Here is a 22,547-nt window from a genome sequence, read left to right as displayed (position 1 = left end):
TTCTCTTCTTTTCTTTTCCTTTAATAGGGTAGGTGTTCCCTCAGTCCTTCACCTCCTGTCTGCTTTCATGGCCCTTCCCTGCCACCACCAGCACCTCCATTGCAAACTCCAGCGATTAAAATTCAAAACCAAAGCACAGTCCATCCACTTTCAGCCGTGACCTTCACAACCCCGCCTCCTCAGACCCCAACTCTTCATCAGTAGCATGCCCCATGGCAGAGTCTGACACAAGCACCCCTCCTCCATGTGGCTCCGGTGGTCCTGTGGGTCAGGAGCTGGTCCCTGCTCAAGGAGCTCAGAGTGAGGAGAAAGCAGGCCCCAGGCAGCAGACAATATAGAAGTAAGCTTTCGCTCAGTGCAGATGCTCACCAGCCTCAGAACAAAAGGAAGGAGAACAAGAGAAACTTTAGGGGCACTGTTTGGGATAAAGCTTGTCTGAGACAGCCTCTTAGAGGGTGGATTGTGAGCTGAGTTCCAAATGAGGAGACAAGGCTGACGGGATGACCTGGTGGAAGAAAAGTCTAGGTGGGGGAAGGGGGCAGGTGTGATGGCCCTGTGGGACACTCAGACTAACTGTTCTGAGCAACGCAGGTGGAGAGTGCTGGTTGGGGAAGCTATGATGGGAGACATGTGCCAGTATGTGTGGGCCCCCTGCCCTCAGGGGTCTTATGTTCCAGTGACAGGAAACAGAGAATAAATAGGATGTGTGAGTTGTTTGAAGGCGAACCGTGCTGGGGAGAAAAGGAGGCAGAAGAGGTGCCGGGTTGCTGAGGAAGATGGGTGGATTGCAGCTACACACAGAAAGAGGTGAAGGGGAGCCATGAGGCTCACTGGGGAAGAGCCTTCCTGACACAGGGAACAGCCAGTGCAAAGGCCCTGAGGCAGGAGTGTCCCGCTTGAGGAAGAGCCAGGGGGCTGCAGAGAGTAAAGGAGGAAGAGGAAGACAATGGCCCGAGGCAGGCTTTGGCAGTACTTTTCCTTTGAGGGAGACAGGGCTACTGAAGGGTTTGGAGCACTGGAGGGTGAGACGCAGTCTGACTTGTGTTTGTTTGTAAACATGGCTCAGGCTTCCATGCCAAGAGAGGGCGGAGGTCAAGAGCGGCAACAGCCAGACAAGGGAGGAGGTGTGGGAGTGGGAGGTAAAGTTAAGAAAGCAGGCAGAGCCCTGAGTATGGACATAGAGATGGGGCCTCCTTACCAGACAGACAGCTAGAAGCACCCAGGAGATGCATGGACATGGGTGAAGAAAAGGCCTGGATGACCCGGTGTCCAGCCTGGAAACAGGGGTTGGTGTGGAGAGCAAGGGACAGAAGAGAACAGAGCCAAATGAAGCTGGGGCCCTGCGTGGCCACAGCTGGAGGGACCACTGCACCAAGAGAGGGGCAAAGAGTAACCTAGATGAGGGACAGGGAGATGGCCAGGTGGCACGCCCAGGCAGTGAAGGAGAAAACATGGCAGTTCTCAGATGCCAGGAGGTGGGGGTTGCGACGGGTCTCATGAGAGATGGGGCAAGAAACTGCAAAACGGCGTCCAGCTCCAGCCAGACCTGCCCTAACCTAGGAGTCCTCTTCACTGGCTAGTGCTTTTCATGTCTTTCTTTCACCTTTAAATTATCTTACAGTCATCTGGACTCGGGGGTGGGGGGTGTCCCATACTGCACAGACTGGTGTGAGTGCCACCACAGTAGGACCCAGAGCTACCTCAGCAGCTGCTGGGATGTTTGGAGTCCTCACCTGCTAGACACGAGGGCAGGGCCTGACTCAGTGTCAGACAAAAGGGATGGGGACAAGGAAGACCCCTGGGGACCCAGGGAAGATCCAAGGGCCTGGCTCCCAGCGTCTCTGTGCTTGGGGGTTGTGGTCCCCGGGGAACACAGCTGCAGCCATGGAGGTGGGAAAGGCTCCACTGGGGAGAGGTTTGAGAACTAGGGGCCGCAAGACACGCTGATGTTCAGTCCTGGGATCGCAGTGCTGGGAGCCTCCAAGGTTCAGCCGGAGCCCTGCCCCCTGGATGGGAAGACGAGGCAAAGGGCAGGGTCAGCAGAGGCAAGGCTGGGGGGTCCCTCCAGGACCTCCTTCAGTTCGAGAGGCCTATTAGCCATCCACAGGAAGTGCAGGGGCAGCAGGTGCCAGGAAGGGTGGGTCCTGGCTGCAGGTGGTCGTGGTACAGCGGGTGTTGATGGCATCAACTTAGTCTGTGAGCCGTGGGCGACACTGGCAGCCTTGAGCACAGTGACATCCTTTTGGGGTTCTCGAGATGGAGAGGTGACCTGAGGGCCTTGCCCCAGCCTCTGGGACAGTCCCAGGCCAGGAGAGGAGCTAGGGAAGGGTGCTGGACCCACTTGGCTGTGACCGGGCTTTCACAGGGAGGCACCAACTCCACCATGGGGACATTCTCAGGCCCCCGGGTGTGAGCCCAGGCCTCCAGGGTGGTCCTGTCTTCCCAGTTCCCACCAAACCCATGCCCCAGAGGTTGGCTGTGCCCTTTGGTGGCAGGTGGCCTGAAAACATCCCATCGTAAGACCCATCTCAAGCCATTTGTTAAGAGCCCAAGATTAGGATACAGGGAAACGGAAGCTGGAGGGAAGCTGACTCATGGTCAGCTATAAACACACTCAGGTTGACTTGAGCCAGGGGCACATGTTTGAGCAGGCAGTCCTGGCACCTCGTGTTGGTGACTGAGCAGCTGCTCTGTGCCAGGCTTTGGCACCAGGCAGCAAAGAAGGCTAGTGACAGGCATTCAAGTGAGTCTTTGAGTACAGCCAGGACGACGGCCCTGGCGAGGGTGGACTGGGAGAGCTGTGGGTGAGTTTGAGCAGAGGCCTGGCCTGATCACACGACCCAGGTCCAAGGGAGGGCAAAGGAGGTGGCCAGGGCACCAGATGACTGCTGGTAAACTTACCACGAAGGCCACCAGGGTTGAGGGTGGCAGGATGCCACTTGCTTCAGCTTCTGTGGCTTGGGGGGTGTGGCTGAGAGCCAAACCAAGTCCTCCAGCACGACTCTGCAGCCTGAAAGCTGCCCGTGGTTCCCCCACAGTCCTGGCACCAGAAAAGCTCCAAATGATGAGGCCACATCTGCCATGGCTACAAAAAGTGAACTGTTCCTTTTCATTAAAAAGGTCAAAATGACACTCAATTTTGGTGTCAGCCCTGTCTCAGAAACCAGTCTAGGGAATGAAGGAGCCGACAACAAATGATGGCCATCTAGCAGCCAGAAGATGGGTCTTCGCCAAATTCCAAGAAAATCTTCACGGGATTTAAGACATGCAATTAGAAAATTCCAATTTAATGGCGCAGTGTGGCTCATTTTTTGGCACTTGACAGTGAGGTTCTCCTGGTTTAAACTGATCATGGAGCACTGAGCTTGGTTGAGCAATGCCAACCCTGGTGTCCAGACACTAGAGGGTAGCAAAGGACTCATTGTTAACAGTGGGATTCATGATCGAAACCAGGGAACAGTGAAGTTGTCTTGTGAAGGACCAGGGAGCAAGTACTTTTAGCTTGTGGTCCAAGTCACTGTGGAAACTACACATCTCTGCCCTCCAACACAGCCAGACAAAATGCTCACAGGGATGGGTGTGGCTGTGGCCCCACTACGACTTTGTTAACAAAACCATATTGAGGGCCAGAGTTAGCTCTTGGGCCACAGTTGCCAATATCTTGTCTAAACCAAGAAAATCCAACCCTAGCACCTTGGACTTGGAAGTAGCTTTAGAACTGACATGTGTCCATTCACTCACATAGGGAGGGTCAGGCCTCTGAATCTCAGCACAGGGCCAGTTGGTTAGCATGGGGCCCAGCTGAGGGTTTCCCATCCATTCTGCCTTCTAGAAGCATGAGGGCAGCCAGGCTGGGGGCCCAAGGAAGGAGCAGAGAGAGGCAGCAGCTCTACGGCTTTGTAGACCCGATGAGACTTCAGCACGCATGCACGTGAAGGCAGGGCCGCCAGCAGAAGTCAAGGGGCTAGGCCTGCAGGGGGTGTGGGGCTCAGGGCTGCCTGAGTGCAGCTGGAGCTGCGGTAGCTGGGGAGCAAGGCATTGTGGGAAGCTCTTTCCTGGGGACCCCTGTGCTGATCTGAGGCCTGCAGATGCCAGTGAGGTGGCCAGAGAACCTGAGAACGGGGCAAATATGGCAGATTCCAGGGACTGAAAGAAGTTGTGTGTCTTGGAGACTGAAAAGGAGGAGGGTGAGAAAGGCAAGAGGGGCAGGTTAGGAGCACACTGCAAAGGGTCTGTGAAAGGAAGTGATGACCTGGTCAAATGCTGGGCATCCGAGCAGGACAGACTTGGTGGGTAGAAATCAAAAGTGGAGCCATTTTCCACCTTGGGTGCCTCCAGATGGGGGACTGGCAGGGGCCTGAGCCCCAATCCCTGGTTTCAGCCAGATGAGCCCTGGGCTGTGGCCAGGGCCAAGAGGTTGGCCTGGCAGTGTGGTCAGGGAGGAGGAGGGACAAGGACAGGCCAGCACTCTAGGCACCCTGGGACAGAGTAAGAAAGAGTGGAGGAGAGGGAGACAGACACGTGAGGTAGGAGGGCCAGAAAGGGGCGGTGTCATGGAAGTTTCCAGAAAGAGGGGCAGTCGCTGAGGCATCGGAGCTGGGGGACAGAGGAGAGGACCTGGAGAAGCCAGAGGGGGACCCACTCAAGGAAGGCTTGCCATTTGCCCAGAGGCTGGAGACTTTTCTCATGCCAGAAAGTTCCAGATTCTTCGGGAGGAGAAAGTAGAGAGCCCAGGGCCCATCACATTCCCTTTTCCCAGTCAACTTTCTCATCTCCCATGTTGGAATCCCCTGCCTCCCCACCTCTCCCGTGTAGCCAGCAGTCCACTGCATTCGTTGCTCTTGAGTTCCAGAATATCTACCATTTGTCCTGCATGCATGTCAGGTGATGGGAGGTAACCGCACCCAGACAGAGGGCTCCGACCATTCTCTTCCAAAAGACCAATGTTTGTCATGCAGTGACCCCTGCCATGGATGTGGGCACAACTGGCAGCGCCAGCCCACCGCTCATGGTCTCCTTCCTTCTTCCTTCTTTCCTCTCTCCTCCCTTCCCTCCCCCTGTCCCCCTTCAGATTCGGGTGGTGAAAGCGTTCCGTAGCTCCCTCTATGAAGGCCTGGAGAAACCAGAATCCAAGACCTCCATCCATAACTTCATGGCGACGCCCGAGTTTCTAATCAATGACTACACCCACAACATCCCGCTGATTGACGACACGGACGTGGATGAGAACGAGGAACGCCTGAGAGCCCCCCCTCCGCCCTCTCCCAACCAGAATAACAATGCCATAGACAGCGGCGTCTACCTGACCACGCGCGGCACCAAGTCAGCTACCTCGTCACTGTTTTCTTCCAGACCCGGGAGCCCGCTCCACAGCGTGGAGACGTCCCTCTAAGCAGGACTGCTCTGGGCACTCGCACCATGCACACACGCGCACTCGGATGGGTGGGGTCACGGGCCGCGAGGACTGTTGAAGATGCCTGACCACCCTTGCCTGAAGCCAATCCATTCTGGGAGGGGAAGGAGGAGGAAGGAGAGATCAGAGAGTGAGAAGAGTTGTGTGTCCTCCCCCCCTTTTTTCTATGGAAGCTTTTTTAAATGAACACTGTCATTCCACCAGATGTTCACTGTTCTGGCGGTGCGGTGGGACAGAGGTCTCCTTGTCATTTTTGGGGGGGGAAGCACTCACTGCAGAGCAATTGGATCAACAGTTTCAACAAGGGAGCGCCACTCTGCAGGAAGGATGCTCTCACCCAGGCGGCCCACCAGCCCAGCACCCCCTCTCCAGGATGGGTGCAGTTGGTCTGTGTGTGCATGTGTGCGTAGCCCCATGTGTGTGCACACAGAGGACCAGATGAATATCTCAAGAATAAGGAACTGCTTATTGGCATGATATTTCCATTCCTCTTATCCGGTATTTTCATTTTGAAATTTCATTATTTATTGTGCCAGGGTCGGTTTTTTTTGTTTGTTTGTTTGTTTGTTTTTTCAGGGAACTAGACTACAAGAATCTCCTTTTGGTTGCTTGGGACCCCCGTTCACTGCTCTTCCCCCACAAGTCCCCTCCATCCCCCATCCTCCCAGCACAGTTCCTGGGAGCAGTAAGGAAGGTCACGGAAGGCAGGCAAAATCAGAACACTGGGAACATTTGCACTTTGAGACCCCTGCCTATAGAGAAAAAAAAAAAGTCAAAATTTTTCTTTCAAAGGAAAATACCAAAGTATCGTTGAGAATGATCCCCTCCAGTAGGTGGAAGGGGGAGTTTTGATTTCGGTTTCCTTTGGCTCCAACTCCGATTCTCTAAGTCCTGAATTCTGGCCAGTGGGTGGGTTTTCTTTGTCTGCATCTCCAACTTGAAGAGCACGAAGCCTGGCCCTGGATGTGCCCGACCTCCTGGGGACAATCCAGGAGAGCCAGGTCTGCAGGTGCAGGTGGGGCAGAATGCAGAGTCAGAAAGAAAGCAGAGAGGGACCAAACCCAGGAGGAGCTGACTCGGCCACAGCACAGACCTCAGCCCCCGTCGGCACCTCCAGCTGGACTCCCACTCTGGTTTGGAGAATGCCAAGAAGTCGCTGAGGTGCCCCTAAAGAGACTGGGATCAATTCTCAGTCACCCCTCACCAAAGCACTCTCCTGACCCTGGTCTTCTCGCTCAAGGATAACTATGATGCATGAGGGCATGGATTTGGGTCTGCAGCCACCTATGGTGACCTTGGGGATGCCAAGCCCCTGGGGGCAATTGTACCTCATCTCTGTGGCTGTAATTGCAAAGGTGGGAAGCTGAGGAGGTCAGCTCTGCCACGTGGTTGACTGAGCCCACATGGATGGCTGGGCCTGGGTTCCCCGGACAGTTCCCTTGGGGATCTCTCCTGGCAGTGTGAGCACCCAGCGTGCCCTCAATTTTCTCAAATTTATGATATCCCAGGAGGGAAATGCAGAAAAAAGCAGCGGTTCTTTTACCTTCAGAATCTTCTTCTGTCTCCTGTTTTGCATGGAGGAGGTTGGGGTCCAGCCACAGCCTGCGGCTGGGGCCTAGGAGCTGAGCCTCTGGGGGACAGTTGGGAGCTGAGGGGCGGAGAGGCATTAGCTAGACCGCTGGCAAGGCTGGTTCGCCCATCCCGGGCCCATCCCACAGCCCCTGGCCAGGGCTGGCCTGACCTCCACCTGTGTCTGTGCATGTCTGGATGGGTGGCATCCCAAGCACGCTCAAGTCCCCACTGTTAACATAACACCATGTCCCCACTGTTAACATAACACCATATCTTGGGCCAAGGAATTTCAGTTAGAAAGGCAAATCCCACTCACAATGCCAGCTACAGATAACTTAAAGCCATCCCTTTTTTCCAAAGGGCACATTGAGAATGTTACCCATTTGTAAATTGTTCCCCAATGTCCTTGTTTAAACAACAACAAACAGGGCAACTCAATTTGTCGCAGGTCTGTGTGTTCTTAAACAAGAACTCAAACTGGAAATGTTGAAATGGAAGACGATGCACGCAGAACACTTTGCTCACGGGCTTCTTTTCATCCTCTGTTGTAGACACACTGGTAGGACACATGGTTGACATATAGCGCAAGCCTCACTGCTGCTATCCAGTCGCCTCCTGTGCTCGGCGACCGTTTAGTCCCCGGGTGCCTTTCCACGGGGTGTGGGGTGCAGACCGCTGCTCTCGTTTCTGTGCATCTTCAGACCAGGGGGCCCTGTCTCACTGGGAAGCCCCTCTCTCTAAAGCATTATCTTATACGGAATGGCTTGGTCAACTGTGTTCAGTTATTAAATCTGTTTTACATTTTTATCTGCCTGTTAAAAAAGATGAACAAAAATAACTTAATGAGGAAGACCACAGATGCATCATAATTTAAAGTCTGTAGTTGAATATCCTAATTTTAAGACTAGACCAAAATTTCTGTATATTAAAAAAAAATGCAAGGCTCCTACAATCTCTCTCTGGGTAATGTGTGTGATTTATTATTTGGTGAATTCTCCTCTGAAGCTAGACAGGTGACATTCTCCCCTTCATTAAGCTGGGGTGAGCCCCAGGAACAGCAGGGTTCCTGGGGGTGCAGCCACCTTGCTGATCCTAATGGAAGGAGGAGAGTGCTCGGCTCACCTGCTCTGTGTGGTCAGGCTTGAATGGTCTTGACCTGGAAGGGCCTCACCTGAATGTCCAGACTAGCATCCTCAGAGGTGGGTGGGGTAGGGAACACTACCCAAATGCCAGAACCCTGGTACACATGCAGATGGTGTCTTTTTATTTTCACTGCTGCAAAGTACAAATAACATAAATTTAGCATCTTGACCATTTTTAAGTGTCCAGGTTGGTGGCATTAAGTACATTCACGTGGGTGTGCGGCCATCCCCAGAACTGCCCATCTTCCCCAATGGAAACTCTGTCCCCATTAGACACCGACATCTACTTCCCCAGCCCGTGTCCTCCCATCCTACTCTTTGTCTAGGGTCTGACGACTCTAGGCATCTCATACAAATGGAGTCATATGGGGTCTGTCCTTATGTCTGGCTTCTCTCACTGACCATCACGCCTTGTAGGTCCAGCCATGTTGTAGTGGCTGTCTTTTTAAGGCTGAATCACACTCCATTGTGAGGCTGGACCATGTTCTCTTCATCCAGGCATGCATCGATGGACATGGGTTCCTTCTACCTTTTGATTTCTGTGAACCGCGTGTACCTGTAAACACGGGTGTACACATATGTGTTTTAGCCCCTGTGTTCACTGCTTTTCAGTAGATACCTGGAAGTGGAATTGCTGGATCCTATGGTAATCTTTTTTTTAATTAATTTATTTAATTGGAGGCTAATTGCTTTACAATACTGTACTGGTTTTTGCCATACATTGACATGAATCAGCCATGGGTATACATGTATCCCCCATCCTAAACCCCCCTCCCAACTCCCTCCCCATCCCATCTCTCAGGGTCATCCCAGTGCACTGGCCCTTAGCGCCCTGTCTCATGCATTGAACCCGGACTGGCGATCTATTTCACATATGGTAATACACATGTTTCAGTGCTATTCTCTCAAATCATCCCACCCTCACCTTCTCCCACAGAGTTCAAAAGTCTGTTCTTTACATCTGTGTCTCTTTTGCTGTCTCGCATATAGGGTCATTGTTACCATCTTTCTAAATTCCATATATATGTGTTAATATACTGTATTGGTGTTTTTCTTTCTGACTCACTTCATTCACTCTGTATAATAGGCTCCAGTTTCATCCACCTCATTAGAACTGATTCAAATGCATTCTTTTTGATAGCTGAGTAATATTCCATTGTGTATATGTACCACAGCTTTCTTATCCACTCATCTGCCAATGGATATCTAGGTTGCTTCCATGTCCTAGCTATTGCAAACAGTGCTGTGATGAACATTGGGGTACACATGTCTCTTTCAATTCTGGTTTCCTCGGTGTGTATGCCCAGCAGTGGGATTGCTGGGTCATATGGCAGTTCTATTTCCAGTTTTTTAAGGAATCTCCACACTGTTCTCCACCTATGGTAATCTTCTATTTACTTTTTGGAGGAACAGCCAGACCATTCTCCATGGCACCGTTTTCCATTCCCCCCAGCAGTGTACAAGGGTTGCTGTCACAGATTTCCTCTTTAAACCAAAGCCATGAAAAGAAAGCCCATTATTGCCCTCATTCACTGGCTCCGAGGGTCACTGCACCATTCATGCCTTCACACATCAGGCGTCTTTGAACATCTGTGCTGGGGCCAGCTGTGTGAACATCTGTCCTGGGGACAGCCGGGCTGCATGGCCCAGCCCCTCTGCCCCACCAGCAGAGCCACAAGGGCAACCCTGACTCATGATTTACAAATGACTCCCGTGGAAACAGGGCCCAAAGTCCCTGCATCCTATTTCCTCATATTTCTATTCCTCCACTGTGCACATCACCTTGGTAGACTTGGCAGTGCCAGAGGGAGCATTTTCCAGGGAAACTGCCAAGAAACAAGCAAAATGGCTCCTAAGCTCCCTCCCAACCACCTGAGGCTATACTTCCAGAAAAGGCCAAAGGCAAATGGCAGCAAACAGCAGAGAAATGAATAGCAAGAAGTTCTGGCTTCATTGATACACAAGGTCCTCTCAAATAAGAAGGCAAAGTCAGTGGAGGTAGGGACAAACACTGTATCAAGATAGCTGTGCCTTCTGGGGAGATATTACTCATCTATATCTGAGTTCTCTTTTCCGTGGACTTCCATGAGCAAATAGGACTCAGGTTGCCAAGAGGCAAGACAAAACCAAAAAAAAAAACAAAAACAAAAAAAACTGGTCACTCACCAATGCCTTGAGGCAGGGAAAGTACTACAACACCCATCCCTTCACAAGTTGAGAGCCATTCTTATTAGCCGGCAGCCTGGGAACACGGGTGGGTGCCATGAACTCGGGGGACCTAAGCAGCAGGCCTTTCTTCCCTCCTGTTTCTGGAGGCCAGAAGGCAGATTCTAGTTTTCCCCAATTTCTGGCATCACTGGCAGTCCTTGGCTTATAGACAAGTAAGTCTAGTTTCTGCCTGCATCATCATGGGGCCTTGTCCCTATGAGCTTGTGTCTCCACCTGGTATGTGTCTGTCTCTCTCTCTTCTTATAAAGGACACCAGGCATATTGTACAAGGGCCTCCCTACTCCTGTAGGATCACATCTTACCTTGATGACACTGCAAAGGCTCTATTTGCAAATAAGGTCCCATCTCCGCAGGTTCTGGGGCTTAGGACGTGACCATGTCTTTGGGGGACACCAGACACCCCATCCCAGCTACAAAAGAGATGGAGAGATGGACCGAGCCCCTCCCAGGACCTGGTTTTCCCCCTCCTTTCTCTGGCTTGACAGGCCAAGGAAAGATTTATCACTTTAATTAAGATGTGCTCTGGACTAAAAAGTTCCTGGAGGCCTGGGGTTCTAGAAAATCTTCATCTCTCATTATTGACCTTTTTGAACCTAAAATAAAAAAAACAGAAGACAGTATCTCTTTAATCCCTATTATCTTTTACAAAGCCTCAGTAATAGGAAGCCAAAGCAAACAAAAGAAAATAACTCTGCACCGGATTTTAATTCATATTGTGTGACTGAACTGTCCTTACAAAGCAGAGCTGGCCATGTCACATATTCCCCAAAAGTGTCACATATGTCCCAATACCATTCCTTACCTCTGTTCCAATGACAACACACACAGACAACCCCTCAGTGACCCCCTAAGTCCCCAGGGCAATGTGACAGATAACACACGTGGGTCAAGGGAGTTAAAACAGCCATCACATTCTGAAATGTTTTGGTCTAACCTGCTTGATTTACACAGTGGGAAACTGAGTCCCACTGAGACAAAGGAACTTGCCTGATACCTGATAATCATTGAGAGGAAACTTAGGGCCACAAAACCTCCAGAGAGGCTGCTGTTAGCCCCGCAGCCCAGAGCTCACCCAGTTCAGCTCTGTGACTCTCAGATGGAGTGGGGACACCAAGGACAGAGCTCGTCAACGCAGGCCAGGCAAGTCCCAGGGTGGGGGGCCACACCCAGCCTGTGGGGAGGAAGGGGGTGATGGAGGCAAGGTCCTTTTTAGAAAGCACAAGGTGAAAAGGATTGGCAAGAAAGCCAAAGCCACCTTCAGAGCCCAGCCAGGCCCTCACCCTCTGCCGTCCACACTCAGAGCCCAGGCCCTGGGCTTGGGCACCAGTTCTGTTCTCAAAGGGAAGGACAAAGTGGAAAAGGGGACCTTGGCTCATATCCTTCACCCTGAAGCCAAAGAACACAGTCACTCATAACTCAAGGGAGCCCTGCTGCCTGACTTGTCACCCAGGTATGACTCCTCCTTATGCCCTTGACCCAGTGGACCCCAGGCATGCCAACCAGCTCCCACACCTGTGGGTGCCAGGGGGCACAGTGGCTGGCGTCCAGAGCCCACATTCCCTGGGTGACAAGCTCGGAAATGCAGTGAAGTGTCTGGGACAGTCCACCAGGCCCCACACTATCATGGTGAAGGGCAGTCCCACCAGTACGTGTGGAGCCTGGACCCTTTCTCCCAGAAGGACATTTGGGCCGGAGATTAACTAGACTCTGCATCTAGACTCACCATTTCAGCATTTTAAAAAAAAATCTGTAACTTTCTAGATACATTTTGGTCAGATCTAGATTTCTTAATCTCAAATGATAGTCCTTAACCCCTCCTTCCAAAATGTAAGTTCATTCACCAAGCAGAATTACTGCCAAGCCCTGCAAGCGTCCCAGCAGAGGAAGAAGGTCACGTTGGCTCCTCTAGGGGGTGCCATTGTGACATGGGTACAAGTTGTGTCATCCTGCCCTTCCAGAAGTGATGGAGGGCCTGCCCTTGGCACCTCAGGTTGTAGGAAGGGCAATTCCACCTGGAGAGCCTCTGAGGAGAAATCGAGTCTGGATGGTACCCACAGACCTGCAGGGCAGCACGGGCTACAGAGCAAACACCGGGCGTCTCAGTTGATTTCTATCATCTTTTATTACACAAAATAAAATTTCATCTATGTTGAACATTCATTCATATTTTCTATAAATCTGGCTTTTAAAAAATCCCCAGGGGTGCAGTCCCATAGCTTCTTAGATTTTCCTGCCGATGACATCACTCTTCAATGGCAGTCAGGTCCTCTCAAAGCACAAATGTTGATGCAGCGACTGGCCTTGAGCTGCCCCACTTGGTACACGCTCAGCCTGCCCGCTGAAGGCGTGACTCCCGTCACTGTCCCGACCACGGCTGCTGGGGACAGTCATTGCCTTCACCAGCCCTCCCAGCTGGTCCTCTGGGGGCTGGCCTTCACGGCCCTGTGGCGGTGCCGTCCCAGGCCGCCAAGCGTCCCGGGCTTCTCTTTGGGGAGGCCTGGACCAGGGCTCTAGGGGATCTCTGTGTCCATGGTATAAATCTGAATGAGATCAGACACAATGTTATCAATGGTTGGCTTGGTAAGGTCTTCACTAAACACCTAGAAAGGAGAAGGAAAACAGGTTCTGGTTAGACTGCTTCTGGGTTAAACAAGGCACCTGCCACAAAGCACAGAACCATAGTACATGGGAGTATGGACGGCATGGGGACTCTGCTATGGGAGACCATTCCAGACAGAAGAGGCTTTGGTGATCATCCAGCTCACACAGGAGAGGGGACTTGTCCTGGGCACGTGGGGAGCTGGTGACAGAGCTGGGCCCAGAGCACAAGCTCCTACCCTCCACCCTGGGCTCTCAGCTCCATGGTTTCTGGGGGGTCCATTTCCAGAAGTAGACTGGACACACCCCACCCTAGGCCAGCCCCTGAGGAACACATGGACCTGCTCTCTAGCCTGGACCAGACCACCTTTTTTTTTTTTTTCTCAGTGGCAACACTCAGCTTGAGGGATCTTAGTTCCTGACTAGGGACTGAACCCAGGTCCCAGCAGTGAGAGTGCAGAGTCCTAACCACTGGACCACCAGGAAATTGCTCAGACTGCCCCTTGACTGTGCCACAGAACTTATAAAATTGCAAGGTGAGTCCCCAGGGGCCCAAATGAAAGGGGTAACCCTGCCTGTTTCCAAGTAAGATCTGGCCCTGGCCCTGCTCCTGGGAAGGGACTGCTAGTCCCTGCTTGATGAGAGGGGGACCTGGGAGCTTGGACCTGCTCTCTCCTGGACCTTACCTCCATTCCTCTTATCTTGGCTGATTTCAACCTGCATCCTTCCCCAAGAACTAACCCTGACACTCATAACCATGAGTATAATGATTTTTCTGAACTTTGGGAATCCTCCCAGTGACACATGGAGCTTAAGGGTGCTCCTGGGGACCCCTGATAACACCAGAAGTAAAAGGCAAAAAAAGGAGTCCCTGGTTGGATGCTGTGGCCCCTAGGCCTAGGGGTTGCTGCCTGGGCTCCAGGTCTGGGGCTGAGCTGGGGCAAAAGCTGGACCTGAGTCCCCCCTGCTGCATGGACACCCAAGGAAGCTTGAACCCATCATGGGCTATCATCTCAGGTGGGAGACAGTGACCTGGAAAAACCCCCGCCCTCCCCATCCAGCTCAGGAAGATCCAGCCATGCCCCCCCCCAACCCCGCACTCTGGGTGGAAAATGAATATCTCAGAAACACAGGCTTGCTTGTCAGGATCCACTACCTGAATGCTTCTGGAGACCCCAAGCCAAGAAATGACCATTAAAAAGTAGCCCAGGGCCAAAATCTGGAAGCAACCCAAGAGTCCATCCACAGAGGATGAACTAACATGACTCAGACCAGCCATACCATGGAACGGCACTCAGCCTTAAAAAGGATGGAAATTCTGAGTCCTGCTACAACTCACTACTGCTTTAGAGCTGGAGCGTCATCCACCCAGAGGACCAACACAGTTGGGTGCTAAGGTCTGCCCCATCGCCACCACCACACCCAAGGGCAGACAGGCTTCAGGGGGGATGTCAAGTCTCTTAAGCAGCATGGGAAGCCCACTCAGAGCAGACAAGTGGCATCAGAAAGGTGGCAGCTGGGAGCACGCAAGCAGGAGGTGTCTCTCATCAGCAAGCAAGTGGCCCTCACATGCCCAGAGGAGGTCCAAGGGCTCTGGTGCACGGAGCCCAGAGCCACCCAAAGAGAGTGAAGAACGGGGGAAGCACAGCTATACCGCCCAGAGAAGTAGGCTCACCCAGGGGAAGTGTGTCACCCAGAAAAGAGGCCCACTACCTGATTCAACGGAGGGGGGATGCAGGGGGTCACACAATCTGGAAGTCCCCAAGAAGTCCAGCATGGAGCAATGCTTTTGTCCACACAGCTACCCTTCCTGCTCCCCCCTCCAAGCTGCCATCAGGCTACATCCGGCCTGAGGTTGGGGCCACAGATGCCTTTGTTTGAGGACACTTGCACACCTACTACCCGTCAGGCCCAGGCGCTGGGCTTGGGGCCTCTGATGAAGTAGACAAGATCCCTGGCCTCAGGGGAGGGGGAAGGACAGACAAGCAGGAAAGGACAATGAAGCACAGAGAGTAGCTGCTATCTCCGAGGAAGGGCAGCCCGAGGTGGGGCGGCGCTCAGGAAGGGGGAGGCAGCCACTGTAGGTTCGCAGGGGAGGGGTGGTGCACAAAGAGAGGGAGTCTTCCAGCAATTCAGTCTGCTCACATGGAATCTCATTCCAGGACGAGGAGGGACAATGAGCTTCGTTTCATGAAGAAAGGAACAGCGGATTTCAAGCATGGGAAAGGAAAAACAGAGAATGATCTCAAAATCCCATTTTAAATAATGGTGGGACTACTGAGGGAAACCTGCTAGGACTGCATGCAGCCTTTCTGGTGGACACAGTTGACTCAGCTCTCAATAAACTGCTCCCTGGGTCCAGCCAGTCTTGAGGAGGAGGGCTGTCATCTATCTCCTCTGTTGATCCATTCATCCACCCACCCATCCATCATCCATCGACATTCCCATTCTAACATCTATCCAGCCAGCCATCTACCCATCACTGATCCATCTCTGTATCTATCGCCTATCCACCTACCTACCAGCCACTGTCATTTAAGGGCACCCCCGATACTTTGGATGTGATGCCAGACTTATTGATGTCTGATCTACAGAAAGCTCCCACTCAATGCAATAAAAGTGCTCGCTTGAGCTCAGTAGTTCTCAACCAGGGGTGACACTTGGCATCCCTCCCCACCCCGAGACACTTGGCAATGTCTGGACACTGCTTGGGTTGTCATGGCGTCCAGTGGGTGGAGGCTGGTGATGCCGCCCTGCACCCAACAGTGCCGAGCATGACCCCCCCCAAACATCCACAATATCAAGGGGGAAGAGCCCAGCTTAGGCTATGGCGACAGGATATTTTCAAACTTCAAGGTTCTCCAGTAGCCTGTATCTTTCTTTGCAGGTAATTACTACAAAGACAGTTGACACCTGGTGCGGGGACTGCTGAAGGTCCTCAGGGAGGGAAAAGGCGAGGAGGGGGGGAGGGGACACACACCAATGCAGTCACCTCACCTGCCACCATGGCTTCTCGGCCTCGGCCTCAGCAGGCACTTCGACCCCATAGGCTTGCAGGGCCAGGTGGATTACTGCCACAGCTATGTGCTGAGCTCGGAAGCGGAGGCATAGCCCCCCGTGGTAGCTGTCCTGTAGCAAGGCCCAGGCGGTGACGGAGACAGGGGTCCGCTGCCAGCTGTAACGGTTCAGCCAGTTCTTGAGCGAGACCAGGTAATGGAGCAGGTACTGTAAAGACATATGCCAGTCAGCCGCCCCCCACCATCACCTGCCTCCTTAACCGGGAGCCTGCAGGCCCTCCCCCTGCCAGCCTCTCTCTCCTAAACTGCCACAGTGTGTATACATCACAGATCAGATGTCGTCTCCCTGTGTCACTTGGGGAAAAAAGCCCCAGTGACTTCCACAGGCCTGGCCCCACCCTGCTACCAGGTCCACCTCCACCAACCCCCACCCCAGGTCCCCACGGGTTCACCCGCTCTTGTCCTCTGAACCCAGCTCCTGAAACCTGCCTGGGCCTCTCTGTCAACATGGCCCTGCCCTGGACACCATCAGCAATTATTCTGCTCCTCCCCTTGGCCCAGCTCAAACATAAAGCTCCAGAAACTGTGGCCTGATCTGCAGAACAGACCACAGCCCCCACGGGCCAGCCAGAGACAGGACATCAGGGGGGCTCGAGTCTCTGAACACCCTCCAGCTCAACTGTCAGCTCCTGTTCTGCCTGAACACATGCTCTCCTTGAGCCCATGGGTAGGGCAGCCCTGCACTGCACACAGACACAAACCATGACTGCTGAGCATCTTCACCATGGGTTCTGGGATTAGGGAGGTGGTGGGGGGAAGAGATGATAACAGGGGCAATAGGAAGGCCTCCATGGTGACCAAGTTGTTGTTTCATACGTTAACCAAGGCAGTGGCCACCAGTACACATGACAAGCAAGCAACACCCGGAACTTGGGCAGGGGTGCTGTATCGTCACCCACACCCTGACTGTTATCTTATATTTATTCGAGTTTTGCAAAATGCCATTTGGGGAGGCTGGGCTATTTCTTCTGACTCCTTCTAAATCTACAACTCACTCAACAAAAATTCCAATGGGAAAGAGACAAAACCACAGTGCAGAGGCCCACATCACAGCGCCTCCCCCTTCTCTCTGCAGTCCACCCACCAATTGCCCACATGAGGCCTCAGGCCCCCAAAGGAGACCGTTGCAGGGCTGCTTTCTGTGATAGCTCTGCTGTTGGGAGGAATGTGTTCCTAACAGTGAAGTCAGTGACCCGACTTTTCTCAGGGTTTTTCTGCACAGATGAGCTGCGTATGAGCTGTGAGGCGGAGCAGCAACTCCCAGGAACAGAGACTCCAGCAGATCATGAAACCAGCCTTGCCTCCGCTTTTGTGGGTCAGTGAACACACAATTTATATGGGTCTGGAGACAGGCACAGGCTTCAGAGGGCACACGGATCCCAGCTTTCGGCCACAGCCGAGTGGGCAGAAAGGCAGAAGCTGAAATCAGAGCTGCCTGAGAACCCTGGGAGTGGGGATGAGAGAGGCCACCCTAGCGTCACTGCGCCTCCTTGGGGCCCCGTGTGGCTCCAGGCTCAGGTGACTGCACTTTCCGGATAAAGAGCAAAGACTTTCATGCCGCTGGGAACCATAAGTGACTGCTGCCCTTCTACCAACCCCCGCCAAACCTTGTGCGGGTGCTGGAAGGAGACCTGGAAACGCAGGACCCGCAGCACGAGTAGTTCACACTGTACGATGCTGTCCCGGATCTCCCAGAAGCGCGAGTCCAGCTCCAAGGGGTCACTGCCCGGGTGGAAGTATCTGAACAGAGAAACAACATGGCTGGCAGTAGAAGGGGGTGCCCCCAGGAGCCCCCAGTCATGGAGTGTCCAGATACACACACCAGGGCTCCTCTGCCATCGACCAACATACGGTCCACCCACATGTCTGCATAGGGGATAAAAACAGGAACCAGGGAGGAAAGAAGCTGCCTCCAGTGTTAGCCCCAATGGCTGTGCCATGGCACTCAGCAAGACATGGGCTCTTTGCACCCGGGGGTGGCAATGCCCAGGGCACTCAGTCTGGGCCCAGGGAAGGTATTTAAACACAGGGATGATACACACTCAGAAACATGAAAGTATTTCAGCTATTTCCCAGATTTTCTTTCTTTCATTCTAGATCTTTTTGTCCTTGTGTACACCTTATTTGTCTACAAGACTCCCATCTATGCAAGATCACTAAGATGTACGGGAACAGGATTTACACTCGAGTGATCAGAACTCTCAGCCACTGAGTCATTGTTCTCAGCTCCCCTCTCGTCTTCCGAGCTCCCCACAGAACCCACCTGGGTGCCCACATCCAATTAGTGAGCCCCACAACTTCCCCTCATGCCCACCCGCCCTCCCTGCTGGGCCCTGGCAATTACAGGTGGACTCCAGCTGCCCCCACCCCAACAGTGCCCTCTCTGGTTTTTTTTCCTAGTCATTCTCAGTACATTGCGAACCTGTCATGTTTATGGGATAGGGAGTGCTTTTCCATTAACTGTTTATTAAAAGAGAAGCAGCACAAAATAGCTTTCTTCCTTAACGATTACAGAGTTCCTGGAAGGGCTATGACACACTGCTAGTCAGTAACTTTCCAGAAACTGCTTTTCTCCCAAACCCGCTGGGCCTTGGCACAGCCCACCCAGCCAGCTGGACCCCCATGTTTTTCCCCAGCAGGAACATGGCTACTCAGGCCCAGGGCTGCGAGAGACACTCCTGGGTGACTCTGACCCAGTTTCCACACCATCTAAATAGGACAACGGCCCCAGAATCCAATTGCTTTGATCTGTCCTGTCCAAGACTCCTCAAGAATCTTCTTTGGTGCCCCTCTGCAAGCTCCCTGTGCTCCAGCCTGTGACAGCCTCTTTCCACCCCTCTCTGCACACCATCAGGCCTCTGAGGTTTCCCCCAAATCTGGCCCCAGTTGCTGTTGCACAGGTGCCCCTCGACTTCTGACACTGTGCTCACTCCTGCCTCTGCTGCTGGGGCTCCTGGCCCCAGTTCAAGGTCACCCAAGTGCCTCCTTCTGAGTTTGATTGCTGGCACCTGGGAGACACCAGAAGCTGCTACCTGTTGGAAACGTTGATGATGTCACGTGTGCGCAGGTGCTGTTCCTCCACTTTGCCGGCCAAGTAGAGAGAAGACATGGCCACCAAGTAGGGGTCGTAGGCATCCAGGTTGATCTCACAGAAGAACTTATGGTAAATGGTACAGGCGGTGGCAATGGGGATGGACCGCATCCCTAGCTTGGCACCTACCAAAAGAAAACACGCAGGGGAGATCTTCATCCAGAGCTCACCCCCTGTGAAGTGTGAGGTGCGCCACTCAGTTGGGCACTGAGGGTGCACACGCCTGCTCAGACAGCACCAAGAGCCCAGGGCCCAGCTGACAGGGGCTGCTGACCCTTCCACGGGGTTCTTGACCTGAGGAATTAAGAGGCAGGCTTGTCAGACTCTGACAGGCTAATGAGCCCCTGGAGTTCACACTCAAGTGCCACCTTCCCTTTATAGCTCTGCAGGTTCCTCACTTCTCCCAAGCCCCCAAAGCTTCAAACTTCTCCCCGATCCGTGCCTGGCATATCCCTTTCTGCACATCTTGAAAGCACCAGCTGTGTGTCTGTTTCCACGTGAGGAGGCATTTAACTAGAGGTCACCCCCACCTCTGCAGCTCGTAACCAAAACCCTGCCAAGGTGACAAGAGGAAAAAAGGCCTCTTAGTGCCACACAGATGCCACAGGTTCTGATGCACTGGGGTACTAGTCCACAGGGTCAGAAAAGGCAAGCAAAGGAAGCAGGGTGACTGCTAAAGGCAACCACAGGCCGAGCAGGAGAAAAGGAACATTGATGGCCACAGCCAGGCTTGAGGGAAGAGCAAGATAGTGAAAAGGGAACAGAAAGAACTCAAAAACTGGAGCATGATAGTTTGATTTAGGCCTTAAAAGCCCTATATCCCTCAGACAGCTACTAATGAAATCACTGCACTGGGTCACAGAACTAAAACAAATTCACAGTGACCAGTATTAACAAGGGAAGGTTAACTTGACACCCCAGACTGAGGGAAGGTGGAGAACAACCAATAATCATTAAAACTGTGTTCAACATCCTCTACCTAAAAAGATGTATTAGTTCCCTTGAGCTGCTGGAACAAATTACCATAAACAAAGTGGCTAAAAACAACACGCTTTTTCTCTTACAGGGCCGGTTCCTTCTGGAGGTTCCAGGGGAGAATCCATTTCCTTGCCCTTTCCAGTTTTTAGAGGTGCCTGCAATCTTTGGCTCGTGCCCTCTTCCTCCAGCTTCAAAGCCAGCAGTGCAGCATCTTCTAACTGTGCTTCCATCATCACATGGCCTTCTCCTCTGCCGTCTACTTCTCCTGCCTCTATCTCTAAGGATGGGTGTGATTATATCAGATGCAGCAGATCATCTAAGACAATTCCCTGACATCAAGATGCTTAATCCTACCTGCAAAATCTCTTTCGCTACATGAGGTAACAGTCCCAGGTTCTGGGGATTAGGATGGGGCACTCTTTGGACCAGTATTCAGCCTCACACAGAGAGCAAGGGCATATGCAAAACATGAGAGGAAGGACATATGCAAACATTTTAGCATTAGCTTTCAGCATTTAGCACTTAGATTTAGCATTTCAAGGTTTAAACTTGACCTTAGACAGTGAAGTTCTATGTAGACAGTTCCTACATGGAACCCGTCATTCTCAGAGATGTCAGATGAGGTGGTATTGCTACATGTGAGCCTCAAAGGGTGGCATGTTTCCCTGGTTTACATGGACCTTCCAAGCATATGTGTGGCATATATGAGGGGCCACTGCCATCCTTCCTTATTATACACTTTTCAAAACTTTTTGAAAATTAAATGTACAAACCACTGGGATTAATGGTCCTAAACTATTTCTCCAGAGTCTGCTTATGTTGACTTGAAAGCAGACTCACTCAAACCGCTCTTCCCCAGAGTGTACATATGGAAACAGTGCAGTATTTTTGACAGAGAAATGTTTCTATGGAAATGCAACTGGCTTCCTCGCCTGTTGGGAACAGGGGCGCTCAACACTACAGTGGACGCCAAGTCAGGGTTGGAAACACTCAAACCCCTCTTCCACAGGGTGTACACAAAGCAACCAAGATCGAAAACAACCTAGCATTTTTGACAGAGAAACATGCTTGCAAGGAAATACAACCGGCTTCATAGCCTCAGCCTCGGGAGCAGGGGCGTCCAACAGCACAGGCGACACCATGTCAGGGTTCAGAACAGAGGGTGCGCCTTGGGTCCTCACTGTGACGGGACCTGTCAGGAGCGCCACCAATGGCGTGTTCCAGAAGGTTCTATGTGACCAAGTGCTGCCGTCCCCTTATGCTGGAAGACAGGTATGTCGGAAGGCACCTTCTAAGCTAGGGCCAGTCACTTGCCACATCCTCTCCTGGGGCCTAGGCGCCAGTTGTGAAATAGCCAAAAGCCCAGGAGGCAGGGTGTGGCGTCAAGGCTGAGGCCAGAACGCACAGGCCGAGCCTCCACTCGGGCAGGACAGGCCCGATCTCTGCCTTCCATTCAGCCACGCCAGCTCCGCGTCTGGCAGGTCCCCTTCCTCCGGGAAGCGGGTCCCCTACTCCAGCAGCCCCTGCCCACCCGCTCTCGGCTCCCGTGACAGGCTAGGGGCCGGCTGGACGCTAGGGCAGCACTGCGGCTCCGGCCCCCACGTCCCGCCCTCTTCCTGGCGCGGTTACCTGCCTCCATGATGAACCTTGTCACTCGGAAGTGTACCCTCGACTCAGGTGCCAGCCGCCCCTCCGAGCCCCGTGTCTCAGCCCCTCCTCCGCAGGTCCCGGGGCCGCCGGCCTCCATGAGGCCCCGCCCCACAGACCCAGAGCCCCCCACCGGAAGGAGAGGCGCCCAGACGCGTGGCGGCTGGCTCCGCGGGTCCTCGCCGCGGGAGCCGAGGTGCCGCCCCGCCCTGCCTGGGCCGGCCCTCCCCACCCCCACGGGTGAGGGTGAAGGCGAGCCCGGCAGACTGCGCAGGCTCCAGATCAAGCGCAAGCGCACAGGTCCACCCTGTCAGGCGTCTGTCAGGCGACTGTCGCGCTCCCCGCCCCTCAGCCTGGACTCCGGAAGTCATCCCGCACCGCCTCACGAGGCGTAGGCCCCGCCCCCGGAGACTCACACTCCGCCCCTGGAAGCTCACAGGCGGCCTCGGGAACCTGGGAGGCTACTCCTCCAACGCGCAGGGAGGTTACAGTCCTAGGGCCAGAGCGCGAAAACAACCCCCCTAACGCCTGAGCGACAAGTCCCTACAGTGTCGCTCCGGGCTGGTGGCCCAGCGTGGGGCCGAGGCGGCACTTACCAGAGCTCACAACGGTGTCTCCCAACCAGACAAGACGTGGGGCTCAATCTCAGTGTTCCTAAAACATAAATCCGGCTTTGCCAGAGTTTCCCAGACCTACAGATGAGCCCCGAAGGAACCACTGTGCACAAAATGAGGACAGTTAGTAGGGCTGTTTGTGTCACGCTTTTCCAGGGGCCCAGCATCCCTGGGGGACTTGCTTGC

The 22,547-nt window shown here is 53.2% G+C and overlaps 2 protein-coding genes across 10 annotated transcripts in view; one reads left to right on the top strand and one right to left on the bottom strand.

Annotated features, from left to right (window-relative positions):
* ATP2B3 (ATPase plasma membrane Ca2+ transporting 3) overlaps positions 1-7,941 on the top strand; it is a 61,418-nt gene extending 53,477 nt beyond the window's left edge. For 2 of the 6 annotated variants that reach the window (XR_006339721.1, XM_043895228.1), the window contains exon 23: positions 5,072-5,210. Coding sequence is in view for 4 of the 6 variants with exons in the window: in XM_043895226.1 (XP_043751161.1) it covers positions 5,072-5,392 (321 nt within the window). In the remaining 2 variants the exon portion in view is untranslated. Of the gene's footprint in view, positions 1-5,071 lie in introns of all 6 variants that reach the window. The other 4 variants (XM_043895226.1, XM_043895225.1, XM_043895229.1 and 1 more) reach the window with 3 other exon arrangements.
* A 4,518-nt stretch (positions 7,942-12,459) lies between these two features.
* Positions 12,460-22,043, bottom strand: CCNQ (cyclin Q). 4 transcript variants are annotated; one of them, XM_043896840.1, is made up of 7 exons: positions 21,730-22,043; positions 20,187-20,377; positions 19,064-19,247; positions 17,639-17,771; positions 15,952-16,179; positions 15,100-15,135; positions 12,460-12,956 (listed from the first exon to the last, which is right to left on the bottom strand). In XM_043896840.1, the coding sequence occupies exons 3-7, from the start codon at positions 19,231-19,233 to the stop codon at positions 12,867-12,869; spliced, it is 657 nt and encodes a 218-aa protein (XP_043752775.1). In that variant the 5' UTR covers positions 19,234-19,247; positions 20,187-20,377; positions 21,730-22,043; the 3' UTR covers positions 12,460-12,866. The 4 variants fall into 4 exon arrangements, with proteins under 4 accessions (XP_043752775.1, XP_043752776.1, XP_043752774.1 ...); XM_043896841.1 differs by lacking the exon at positions 20,187-20,377 and having other exon boundaries at positions 21,734-22,043; XM_043896839.1 differs by lacking the exons at positions 15,100-15,135; positions 20,187-20,377 and having other exon boundaries at positions 12,460-12,896; positions 21,730-22,029.
* Positions 22,044-22,547: the final 504 nt, after the last annotated feature.

The sequence above is a fragment of the Cervus elaphus genome, chromosome X (assembly GCF_910594005.1).
Source record: "Cervus elaphus chromosome X, mCerEla1.1, whole genome shotgun sequence".
In the NCBI taxonomy this organism is placed as follows: Eukaryota; Metazoa; Chordata; class Mammalia; order Artiodactyla; family Cervidae; genus Cervus; species Cervus elaphus.
The sequence above is the reverse complement of the archived record's forward strand: the minus strand, read 5'-3'. Positions and strand labels throughout refer to the sequence as shown.

Excerpts from the sequence above, each read along its gene's own strand:
- CCNQ (XM_043896838.1), bottom strand. The coding sequence starts at position 21,847 with ATGGAGGCCGGCGGCCCCGGGACCTGCGGAGGAGGGGCTGAGACACGG. Across the intron at positions 19,248-21,729 it reads AAGGTTCATCATGGAGGCAG|GTGCCAAGCTAGGGATGCGG; the intron begins GTAACCGCGCCA and ends TTCTTTTGGTAG. Across the intron at positions 12,957-15,951 it reads CCGAGAAGCCATGGTGGCAG|GTGTTTAGTGAAGACCTTAC; the intron begins GTGAGGTGACTG and ends TCTCCTTTCTAG.